The sequence below is a fragment of the Thalassophryne amazonica genome, chromosome 22 (genome assembly GCF_902500255.1).
Source record: "Thalassophryne amazonica chromosome 22, fThaAma1.1, whole genome shotgun sequence".
NCBI lineage: Eukaryota > Metazoa > Chordata > Actinopteri > Batrachoidiformes > Batrachoididae > Thalassophryne > Thalassophryne amazonica.
In genome coordinates this window covers 15304946-15317746 of record NC_047124.1, presented here as the reverse complement: position 1 = coordinate 15317746, position 12801 = coordinate 15304946, and the positions used below count along the sequence as shown (strand labels likewise).

General features: G+C 39.6%; 1 protein-coding gene across 1 annotated transcript in view; it reads right to left on the bottom strand.

Annotated features, from left to right (window-relative positions):
* LOC117503839 (anoctamin-1-like) overlaps nt 1-12801 on the bottom strand; it is a 127235-nt gene that overhangs the window by 49831 nt on the left and 64603 nt on the right. The window contains 6 exon segments of the mRNA XM_034163101.1: nt 1187-1269; nt 3288-3448; nt 4064-4198; nt 4343-4407; nt 6335-6382; nt 8097-8152. Coding sequence (XP_034018992.1) covers nt 1187-1269; nt 3288-3448; nt 4064-4198; nt 4343-4407; nt 6335-6382; nt 8097-8152 — 548 coding nt within the window.

Here is a 12801-nt window from a genome sequence, read left to right as displayed (position 1 = left end):
GACTGGGAGGCTTATGGACCCGAAGAGCGCTCCTGGGTGAAGAGGAGCTTCATCCTGGACCTGGCCCTCCTGGCCGACTTCTACCGCCGACATCCGGACAAACCTGGTCGGGTGCCAGGAGGCGCCCGTTGAGGGGGGGGTCCTGTTGTGTGGGCCGCTGAAGAGGAGGTACTGCTGGCCCACCACCAGAGGGCGGGCTTCAGGCACGTGAGGGCGCCGTAGCACCCGGAGTGGCAGCTGTCACTCATCTACAACACCAGCTGTCACTCATCATCATCATCCACACCTCCATAAGAGCCGGGCAGCATCTTCACCTCACTGCCGAGAAATCGTCTACCCTTTAAGTAAACGTCTCAGCCTTTGGTTTATACAGTAGTAATGTTTTTACTTCTGTACTTACTGACATAATTCTGAGTTTGCAGACTGTTAATTGTTACTGCAGGATCTGTACAAACTCCGTGATTGAGAGGTGGAGGTGCTTTCCACCTTTGTGTTGAACTGTTTGCTGGGTGTTCATACACCCACCATCACCTGTCTGTTCTTCCTGCCAGCAGTACCCGATCTGACAGCCGGAGGCAGTGGCCACCTGGGGACCCAGTGCTTGGCGGCTCCAGGATTGCTTCAGGTCCGGTGGAGTGGAAGGCGTGTGGGATGCGGCTCTTTTCTGGACGGGTGTCTCCTATCCTCGAGCCTGCTCACACACCACCGTAACTTATTTGACTGGTGATCTCAATTGTGTTGTCTGTTGCTCTGGTGTGCACATTCACAACATTAAATTGTTATATTTGGCTTATTCCATTGTCCGTTCATTTGCGCCCCCTGTTGTGGGTCCATGTTCCTACACTTTTCACAACACAGAATTATTCACAGTCATTCAGTTACTCAGTTATGTGCAATACTGGGGAACATCTTATGAAAATGTCTTCAGTCATTTCGCATAAATTTGTTGTACCTATTGTATAAAAAAAAAGTTCGCCGTTTACTGTTTGGCAAAATAATTTCCTTTGGGACAATAAAGTTCACCTTATTGTTATTGTAACATTACTTAACCTACTTTAGCGCAACACATAGCCTACCATAAATGCAAAAACAGCTTCAACATGCGCTCCTTAATACTAGGACTAGTGGATCCTAGGACTAGTGGGACATTCCCAGTGATGTAAGTGCTAGTGTTAGCGTGTTATACCTCATCCTCTTCGATGTCTGTCAGATCCCAGCTGAAGCTTAAACTGATCTGACGTCGCTTCCAGTGCTCCAAAAACAATACCGCTGTACACACACATATGCACAAATAAAGAAATAAAATTATTATTGGTCAGACACACAGTCTTAATAATTAGCACTACTAAGAAATACATTGTTAGCATGACTGATAGGATTTAAACCTTCATACTTATCTTGAAGTTTGAAGTTTATTTTTGAAGTTTGAACTACACAATCACTTTTGAACATAAAACTGAAAAGAAGAAATTAAAAAGCACTGGCTTTCACTTTGCCTTCATCATACTAGCTTCAATTTATTGGGGTAGAACAATAAATTATTCATCAATTACTTTCTTTCTTATACTCTGAAGTTGTTTTGAAGAGTAATCCTTAATAACAAGATGTCTGTACCTCAGTTAATGCCATATCTCTTCTTCTAACTAATAGCATTAACCATTACTGCTAGTGTCAGCTACAGTTAGCATGTCTGTATGCGCTAAGGCTAACTGTTAGCATGTAACCAATTATAAAAACACTAACTGGGGATTAGCCTTCTCTTTAATACAGCCCATTAATAGTTAATTGCGCCATGTCAACATAACAATGCTCTGTATAAATAATAAATTGTGTTTTTCATGTGGACAGTTGATCAATATCTATAATTAAATAGTACAAAATATCAAATTTGACTTTTAGTGGAATAGTAATGTCTTGGTATTTCATGTTTGAGTCACTATTGATGCAATGTTGGGGGAAGTGCAAGTACATTTTAATTCAAAATTAATCAAAAAGGTGTCTTAACCCTCTGGGGTCCGAGGGCATTTTTTGGACAGTTCACTCGCCTGGCATAAATGTTTTATTATTGCTGTTAACAGCTCTCCCTGCATCCTACAATGTAGTTTTATGTCTCTTTTTTCAGGACAACCTGTGCTTTCAGAATATAAACGTTTTTGTTGTGTTTTAGAAGTGTAATAAAGGTTTACAATCAAAAATAGGCAAGGAAAAATAAAGAGAAAATCATTTTCCAAACACATTTTTTCAAAACACACAGCAAACTATAATAAATAACTGTTTTGACACTTTATAAAGGTAATTTGAGGTCTTATGTGAAAGACTGTAGAACAAAAAGGTTCAACCAATAAACACAAATGCACATTTTGAACAATATATAAAAAATGGTCTATGCATTTTGTTGTCCATTGATATGATAAACAGTGCTTTACGCAGAGAAAGCAACAGAGTTATCCAGTAACATTCACATGCAAACTAGTGGAGCAATCCTGATAGTTACACACAGTTTGAGATTGTCATCAGAGGCTCTGCGTCTGCTCCTGCATTCACTGATCGCTGTGCATAATGGCGCAGGGCACACAGAGTATGTACTAATAGTATGTACTCATTGGAGCACCCAAGGGGCTATTCAAACAGGCCAACTAGTAACATATCACTCCTGAAAACAATCTTTGGCTTTTCACGTGAGGTAAATCTGCCCTATGATTGGATATGGAAAACCATGCGACAGTGAACCAATTCCGATTGGACACTCACATTGTGCATGTCATCACACAGCTTCTGAGGAGTACAAAGATGGCCGATGGCTGGCTCGAAAGTCCGCGGAGTTAACTTTTCAGCATAAAAAAAAGTAAATTTCTATCTACAGTAATATCATTAAAAGTTATTTATAATTTAGTAAAGCTTGGTCTTAGCCGTCGTATACTACGGTGTCGGCCCCAGAGGGTTAAGCATCTAGCTGATGCCAAATCCTACATACTGTAGCTTTAAAATGCCTACATTAAAAAAAACTACAGTAAGATTGTACTGTATGGTGGACTACATCTGTCAAGTCTATTTAAAACATTAGCAAATTGATTTTAACAGATAATAGAATAAACTGAAGTCAACAGCACTGTTTTTAATTTCCCCTTTTTACTTTTCTGGTCCCATATGTTTCCATATTGTAAAAATAACTTGTATTCGTCATTTAAATGTAGCCAAAGTGTGTAGCCAATATCTCAGCGGGGCCAATGCTGGAGGTGGAGGAGGTCAGAAAACATTAATGAACGCCTTCACGCGCATGAACTCACCCCACAGGGACATGAAGATGGCAAAGAAGACGGTGGCGGGGTTGTCAAAGAGGTGTGAAGCTCTGGCGGTGCCACAGGCCGTACTGAGCTGCCAGAACTCACAGGCTCCATCACACAGAGGACACATGGTGAAATTAAGTCGTTTGTCACACATCTCCAGACTGGGACAAAGACGGACAATAGACACATGAAACTGAGACACAAACTGTGGGAGCAGCAGAGCAAAGTGTCCGTTTCTGTATTCACTTACACACAGCAGAAGAAATATGAAAAAGTTTTACTACAGTGGTGCTGCGCAAATCATTGCATATTTAATTGTTAAAAAAATACCTCCACAGATTGAGGTGGACATCAGATTATTTAGCAAATAAAATTCCTTACTATGGGGCTTACAATGGTGATGGGCGGAGCCAATGTATCCATTTTACCAAATTAGTAGAAGAACAATCTGAATGTTTCACATAACCTTTGAAGGATTTCAAAGTAGTTTTGATTTGTCTGAACTTTGGGTTGCGTGTTCAAGTTCAAATTGGAGGACATTTTTGGAAAGCATTAAAAAAAAAAAAAAAAATAGAGATCCTGCCCCATTTCTGACTTTTCTGAAAACTAAAACAGCAAACATGTCCTTGAGATTTCATTTTGGCAAACGTATTAGAATGTGTACTTGAATTTCAGTTTTTATGGTTTTTCCTCACAAATGCTTCTCTAGATTTTCCTGTAAAATCAGTGATGTCTACAGGAACATCTCCGACCTGACTGCACATGTGTGTGTGTACCTGGGTATATTAGTATCCATTGTCGCCACACCGTAGCCAAAGACAATGATTCCCACTATGGAGGCCGGAACTAGCAGCTGAGTGTAAACACCAAGCCACGCAAAGTACAGGCCGATCTTCTCCCCAAAGTATTTCCTGTGAGGTCAGGGGTCAGAGGTCAAGGACAGCAGGATTTAAGGTTGCTACAGAACAGATTGCAATAACATGGAACATCCTCTGATTCAGTAAATAAGACTTCACTGTTGCCAGGTTAACAGTTTGACTGTAGGGTCTACCAACCTGACCAGATCAATGGGCTGGTACTTGTAAAAAGCAGAATATTTGGCCCACTCGTCATGTAGAACCTGACAGCAGACAGAAAACAACACAAGAAAGAAAGTACAGGAGTTAAAAAGTAAAAAACTGAGGACTGTGCAGAGACTCTGGAGCTCAGAATGTCTTAAAGCTAGCAGCAAAGTCTATAAGGCAGGAGATTTCTACCGAAAACATCAAATAAATGGTGGAACCAAGAGATCGAGAAATGATTTCTTATGCTGTGGAGAGCAAAAAGAGGCCTGATTATGTGCATGTGCGAAAGATGGTGCTAATTAATTCCTCATGATAGGCAGTTACCAAACAGTAGAAATGTCACTGCTCGTGCATTACTGGAGGAGACGCTGGTGTCAGATCAGAACCAAGGCCAGTTCTTGTAACATTTGGGTTAGAGGAAATTTTTAACCAGATCAAATTTTCAAATGGGCCAAAACATGTAACTGAGCATCATATGTAACTGAGCATCATATGTGAGCAGACTTTCCCTTCACTGGGTGGATTATCTCCGTTTATGTTCCATAAGATTACAGGATCAAAACATCAACACGCAGAAATCAGAATGGATCAAAGCACAGTTATTAGGATCAAAGATAAGCTATCAGGATTTAAATTCAGAAATTAGGATCAAAGATCTGCAATCAGGATCAGACATGAATGACTAGGAACAAAGATCAGAATCACAGGCCAGCACTCAGAAACAAATGGGAGCAATCAGGATCAAAGCTCACTTATCAGAATCAAAGATCAACAATCAGGATATTATTTTCCCAATGGGGATCAAAAATCGTGAACAAGCTCAAACTGTGGTGATCAGAAAGATCAGCAATCACGATCAAAAACAAACATCAGGATTAAAGATCAGCAATCAGGATGTCAAACCAGCAATAAAGATCAATGAGCAGGATCAAACCTTGGTAATCAAGATTAAAAGATCAGCAGTCAAGATTAAAGATGCGTGATCAGGAATAAAGATCAAGATCACAGGTCAGCAGTCAGAAACAAAAATTGGTGATCAGGACCAAACATCAACAGTTAAGATTAAAGATGCGTCATCAGGAACAAAGATCAAGCTCATAGGTCATCAATCAGAACAACGGTGAGTGATTAGGATTAAAGATGAGCAATCAGAATCAAAGAGGATTGATCAGGAACAAAGATCAAGATCATAGGTCAGCAATCAGAACAAAGGTGAGTGATTAGGGTTAAAGATCAGCAATCACGATCAAAGATAACTGATCAGGAACAAAGATCAGGATCGCAGGTCAGCAATCGGAAACAAAGGTTGAGTGATTAGGATGTGGATTTAAGACCACCAATCAAGATCAAAGATCAGTAATAAGGATCAAAGATGACTGATCAGGAACAAAGACACAGGACAGCAATGAGGATCAAAGATGACTGATCAGGAACAAAGATCAGGATCGCAGGTCAGCAATCGGAAACAAAGGTGATTGATAAGGATGCGGATGCAAGACCACCAGTCAAAGACTGGTGATCGGAATCCCAGGATTGTCTATCAATAGGTGCACCGTCATCCAAATCCAGATAATGGTTTGGATCGAGCAGACTAACTTTCAGATTGGGGAGGAGGACTCTGAAGCCTTTGCAGAAGCTTCCTCTCTCTGAGTGCTCTTCAAGTATGTTCATTACCATAACCAGCTCTCTAACTGGTTCTTTTTTATGTAATAATATGTGTGGAAAAACTAAAGATGTGACTCAAATTCAGAAGAAAGCTTTTAATGAGAAAATTACAATTCCTCTCTTTCACATTTGGGAAGACAGACGTGTGAATTTCATTTCATTATAATGTATTAAATGAGCCACCGCATCACATTTAAAGCCACACACACACACACAGAGAGAGAGAGAGAGAGAGACAGACAGAGAGAGAGAGAGAGAGGAGGAGAATGTGGAGGGGACCAGAGGACCATTAAAAAAAGAAAGAAATGAAAGAGCTACCTGTCTGTCGTTCCTCTCCTCGGGGTGTCCTATGACCTTATAGTCACCCTGAGAAATGAGACGAGAGAGTGAAAAACACAACACAGAAAACACACGCACATGCGCTGTCCTGAAAACATTTAAACCTCTTTCTTTTCAAACATCTAGTGTAAAACACTGGCTGTTTGTCATATGTTAGCTCATTAACCATCAATTATTGATACATTTTAAGCTAAATTATTGATCATATTTGTTGGTTTTTCTTTCTTCTAATGTGTTTGAGATGCTGATGTATTGTTGTGCAGATAAACAGTGACAGAAGCTGCATTATCATTATCCCTGAAATCTGTTATTTTCAGAGCAAAATAAAATAATAATAATAATAATAAAAAAGTGATACTGAAATAATCATCACTTATCATCAAATGTTGACGGCCACAAAGAATGCAGAAAAGGGGACAGACTGTTCTACACCTTTTTTTTTTTATTTGCTTTTAGTACATGCTCAATTATCGATGACATTTTATAAAGTAATACTTTTAAAGATAAATAATTGAGTGCATTTGCTGGTTTTACTTTATTTCTCTGTGAAAAATCAACCTGCAGACTTAAAGCTGATTTGGGATGCAGGTGCATTGTTGTCATTTACACGTTTAATTTGGTCACCTTTAAATTTTTTTCGTCATTAGAATGTAAAGAATTCTAGAGAGGAAATGACATTAGGTGGCTGGCATCTATTTTACATAAAAAAAAATAAATAAATAAATAAAAAATAAAAAAAAAATATATATATATATATATATATATATATATATTTTTTTTTTTTTTTTTTTAATTGCACAAAAACAAAGTGAGAGAGTCCACATCGTTATTTGCTCTGAAACAAATACACTGAAAAAGACCCAACTTAATTGAATTGTTTCACTTGGTAACACCTGAATGAATTAAGTTCTTTGAAATTAAGTTAATAGAACTTATTAACTTCAAAGAACTTAATTCATTCAGGTGTTACCAACTGAAACAATTCAATTACGTTGGTTCAGCTATTTTCATTTTTCAGTATAATTTTTACAGCATAATAATTTAAATAAAAAGTAAATAAAAATAATAAATAAATAAAATGCCCTGAGAGGACAATAGCCCACTTTGGTACAAGTACATTCTGATAACATTTCAAGGACTTGTACCAAGTTTCACGAAATTCATCCTAAATATGAGGAGCCGGCGCCAACTCATGAAACTGACGGGGTGCAGATTTGTTCATCAAGGGCCATAACCCTGGTAAAATGGACCCAACTTGAATAATATTACAATATGTGCATTTCCAACCTATAACAAAGAGTTGTACCAAGATACATGAAATTCCTCCTAAAAATGAGAGAGGAGTTGATTTCAGAACGCTTATACCCTTTTTGGGATGGATAGATGGAAATCGCCACGACTTAATCCCCTTTTGGGCCTTCAGCCAACGGGAGATAAAAAATTGATGCTGAAATAACTGCAACTACAATCACCAATGCTGTCAGGAGGGGCACTAACTTCTATAGGCTGGGCTATTTAGATGAAAATTTAGATGTCAGAGTAAAAAGAGATTTATGTCAAATGAAAATTCGCTGAACTCATGGTTGATTCTGGTCAATTTGTGGTAATGAAATCCACGCAATTTCTATACAATACTTTGATGATGCTTAAAAATCTGCTGAATGTGACCAGAATGTCTTCTTCCAAGAACTGTAAAGCGGAATAAAGGCTTAGGATGTGGAATTCCTATATTTGTGCTTACATCATGAAGCGGGAAGGCAGTGTCATACGCGCCTTTAGCTATCAAAGAGCTGATGCCTGAAAGAAAGAGAGGAAAAACACAAAGACCATAAAATCAAACCTCTTCAAAGTCACTTTAAACCACAATAAATACATTGCATTTTGCATTTAATCCAGAACATTCCACCTATTACATGCATCACTGGAACAGTTTATGCACACAGCATATATACAGCTTGACATATGGATCATTTTATAATTTTGCTTCAGAAATATAAATCCGGTGAAGGAAACGGTACAACGACTGGACTATTATTCTGTTGTGAGAGTTTATAATGAATTCAGAAGGACCAGAGCTCAGTGTCTTTATACTGTGGTGGGCACAGTTTGGCTAATACGCTAACAGCTAATTAGCATAGCTAACTTTTTCATGAACCCTTTCAGCTAGCTTTGCAAATCATTAAGGGACCAGATAGCTTCCGCTAACTTTAATTCTTCTAACTTTAAGTCAGCTAACAGTCTAAAATGTTTGTAAATCCTAAAATAATAGATGTTTCTTCCTGTAGGAGCTTGTATAGTAATCAAATAAGCAAAATTTACGTCACGTGAGGGCAACAAGCGCCACCTCGAGAAGATGAAGGAGCAGAAGTTCAGGCCAGAGTAAATGTATTAATTACATTATTAAAACTAGCTGAGATACCAGTTTTCACCCAGGTGAAGAGCAGTTACCAACTTATAAGTGTTATTTTGTTAGTAAAAAATAAATAAAATTAAGCTAACTGTTGAAATCAGCACAGTAATGTGGTTTTAGGCTATAAACAACTTTGTGCTAATTCCTCGGTGGTGAAGAAAATCGTCTCGGTTGATTCCTGGACAGGTTGATGGAATTCATCCAGGGTTGATCCAGAGATGCATGTGCGTGGGTTTGTTTAATGTGGGAATGTTTTTGCACACCAACCAACATATGGTCCTTGACAGGTCCGATGGTTGGGAAATCCCAGACAATCGGGTCTGAAGACCTGCTGCAGCCTTCACCCACCTTCACAGTCGTCAGGTAACAAACAATCATCTTGTTTCACCAGAGCCCCATTAGTCGTCTTGTGTTCAGGGTTCCTGTTGGGCGTTCATGGTTACTACAGCGGCCACCTGCCGCAAAAGATCCCCACCACATTTCACCCCAACAGGCAATCCCCTGCTTGATCAGTTACCCCCAGTATCAGAGTCCTGTCTAATTGTGTGAAAACAATTATTGTTTTAATTACTTTATTTTTTTTAAATTATTGAATGTCTTGGAAACAACTCACTGTTTGATTATTTGCACAAGTAGGGGAGCTGTTTCATCAAATTACAAATAACTTGTAAAAGCTTTTTGGAAAAAAAAAATTGAATTGTTACAGACATTTTACATGTTCAAAAATTGAGGGTCCATATTGCTATTTTAGGAAACAAGGGCGTAGGGCACAACGGAGCTGCCTTAATGGTCCATATTATGCAGGGGTGCTTCATAGGCATATCACGACTTTTAATGACGAGATGCGCTGGATGCACTACTGGTTGCCTTGATTTTCCACATATATCCAGGAAACATGAGATTGCACTTGAAATGACCAAAGTCCGCATGTTCGTTGTTGCTACTTTTCTTGCTGAGGTAATACTGGAAGTTATAGTGGTTGGTGTCCCAGTCTCCCTAAGCAACCCTTTGCTTGACACAGAGTCATTCAAACAGTACCCAAGGATCTTCTAAAAGAGACCGAGTACCAACGATGCCCAATCAATTATTACCATTGGTCACTGGTTAATGTTCAGGTCTTAAAACCCAAGAGTAAGACAGGAAGTGCCAGAACCTCAAAGAATTGGAGCTTTAGTCACCTACAAAGATATTGGCACCATCAAAAACCTCTGTCCAGAGATCTCATGAGGTGAATATGAACCCCTGAATATCTATTCAGAAAATGTCTAGAGGATTGGCCAACTACGCCTACTAGCCTGCACTGACTGAATTCTCTTTTTCAGTGTCAGGCAGTTCAAATGACACGTTTGTTCAAATTTCTTGTGGAAAGTGATGACCTGAACCATGAATGTCATAGCAGACACTGACCCGGCTCGTTCATCAAAGTAATTAATTAATTAATTAATTATCAGCACCTCAAAGGGTACAGAGAGATTAGCTGTGCTATTGAATGAGCCGTGCTAATGAACCTTAGGACACAGAAACTCCCACCACAACTCCCAGAGGCCACTGCTTCAATCTCAGCCTGACCCAAGAAATATGACCCACTTGTAGGAAAACGACACAGCAGCAGAGACAGAGTGGGCGCTGTGCATGTGTGTGTTACAATATTTACATATGAGAGTGTGAGAGAGACAGAAATGAAATGGAGCTCTATTTTCTCTCGCTCACTTTCCCTGCAGCTCCATCAGTAGCCATCGGCTGAGGCCTTCTGTCGCGATGGGCGAGCCAACCGCACATATGGTGGACACCAGCGTCACCGGGTGTCATCTCATTTCTTTGTGGTACTGGTGCACCCCCCAACACAGACATAGTTTCTGTCTGCTAATCATTAAAGTCCACAGGTGTAAAAATGAACATGCGGTGGAATTTTTGCTGAACCAGATCTGCATATATCTCATAAAATTACATTCAAGTGTGGAAGAAAATACTAAACAAGTCAGCCGTCTAAGAGCATAAGGTGCTAACAAGGTAACAGGTGGGGTGCTGTTTTGGCACAGTTCAAACAACATGGAAGGCAGTGGGATGAAGAAGTAATTCCTATCTAGATCTTGAGGTTCACTGGTGCAAGTGCTTATCCTCAGATTCTATAACATAAATCATAACTTCCCCGGATGGATTCATCACAAGGAAAGTTCAATGAAGTGTTTCAAAGACACAGACACGTAGCATGAAATGGTACCAAAACAGGGTCCAAAACTCAGTCAGTCATTGGGAAACATACAGAAATTATTATATTTTCTCCACTATAAGTTGCGAAGTGTGTTACTGGTTTGGTAGGTCCTGCAATTTATATCCTGTAATTAATTATATCTGGAAAAATACTGTATTATCATCTATAACCACAAGATGGCACCATGTACACATATGACAAGCTGCTCCTGTATACTGAATGAGGTAGCTGTGATTCACATTCAATAACAAAAGGGGGCAGTAATGCACCATTAACTTGGATGCCAACCAGAATAAAACAAGAGGAAGATTATCTGAAAGAGAGATGTTCTTTATCTAAGAGAATGAGTAAATTTAATAAATCATGCTCTCAAACTGAAAGACCACACTGAGAAGAGGGAATATAACTTTCATACTACTTGGCACTGCACTTATTTGGACTGTGTGAGACAACCATAACAGCAACAGCAAATCAGCTAGGCTAAGCTGGTAAAGTAAGGCTACTAACTTTTACACATTTTACAAAAGAGTTTTCAAACATTTATACTCAACAAAAATATAAACGCAACACTTTTGGTTTTGCTCCCATTTTGTATGAGATGAACTCAAACATCTAAAACTTTTTCCACATACACAATATCACCATTTCCCTCAAATATTGTTCACAAACCAGTCGAAATCTGTGATAGTGAGCACTTCTCCTTTGCTGTGATAATCCATCCCACCTCACAGGTGTGCCATATCAAGATGCTGATTAGACACCATGATTAGTGCACAGGTGTGCCTTAGACTGTCCACAATAAAAGGCCACTCTGAAAGGTGCAGTTTTGTTTTACTGGGGGGGATACCAGTCAGTATCTGGTGTGACCACCATTTGCCTCATGCAGTGCAACACATCTCCTTCGCATCATCCGTGAAGAGAACACCTCTCCAACGTGCCAAACGCCAGCGAATGTGAGCATTTGCCCACTCAAGTTGGTTACGACGATGAACTGGAGTCAGGTCGAGACCCCGATGAGGACGACGAGCATGCAGATGAGCTTCCCTGAGACGGTTTCTGACAGTTTGTGCAGAAATTCTTTGGTTATGCAAACCGATTGTTCCAGCAGCTGTCCGAGTGGCTGGTCTCAGACGATCTTGGAGGTGAACATGCTGGATGTGGAGGTCCTGGGCTGGTGTGGTTACACGTGGTCTGCGGTTGTGAGGCTGGTTGGATGTACTGCCAAATTCTCTGAAACGCCTTTGGAGATGGCTTATGGTAGAGAAATGAACATTCAATACACGAGCAACAGCTCTGGTTGACATTCCTGCTGTCAGCATGCCAATTGCACGCTCCCTCAAATCTTGCGACATCTGTGGCATTGTGCTGTGTGATAAAATTGCACCTTTCAGAGTGGCCTTTTATTGTGGGCAGTCTAAGGCACACCTGTGCACTAATCATGGTGTCTAATCAGCATCTTGGTATGGCACACCTGTGAGGTGGGATGGATTATCTCAGCAAAGGAGAAGTGCTATCACAGATTTCGATTGGTTTGTGAACAATATTTGAGGGAAATGGTGATATTGTGTATGTGGAAAAAGTTTTAGATCTTTGAGTTCATCTCATACAAAATGGGAGCAAAACCAAAAGTGTTGCGTTTATATTTTTGTTGAGTGTAATTACATTGCACGCTTACCTCACCTATGATCATACATTTAGTGGTGACAAGATGTTTTGTGTCTCATACGGTAACATTAATTGGCTCATTAGCTTCTACTCATTAATGTGGTGTTTGTTTTATAAATAAATGCTGTGGCAATTAAATTAATTTTGCTTGCTGAATCC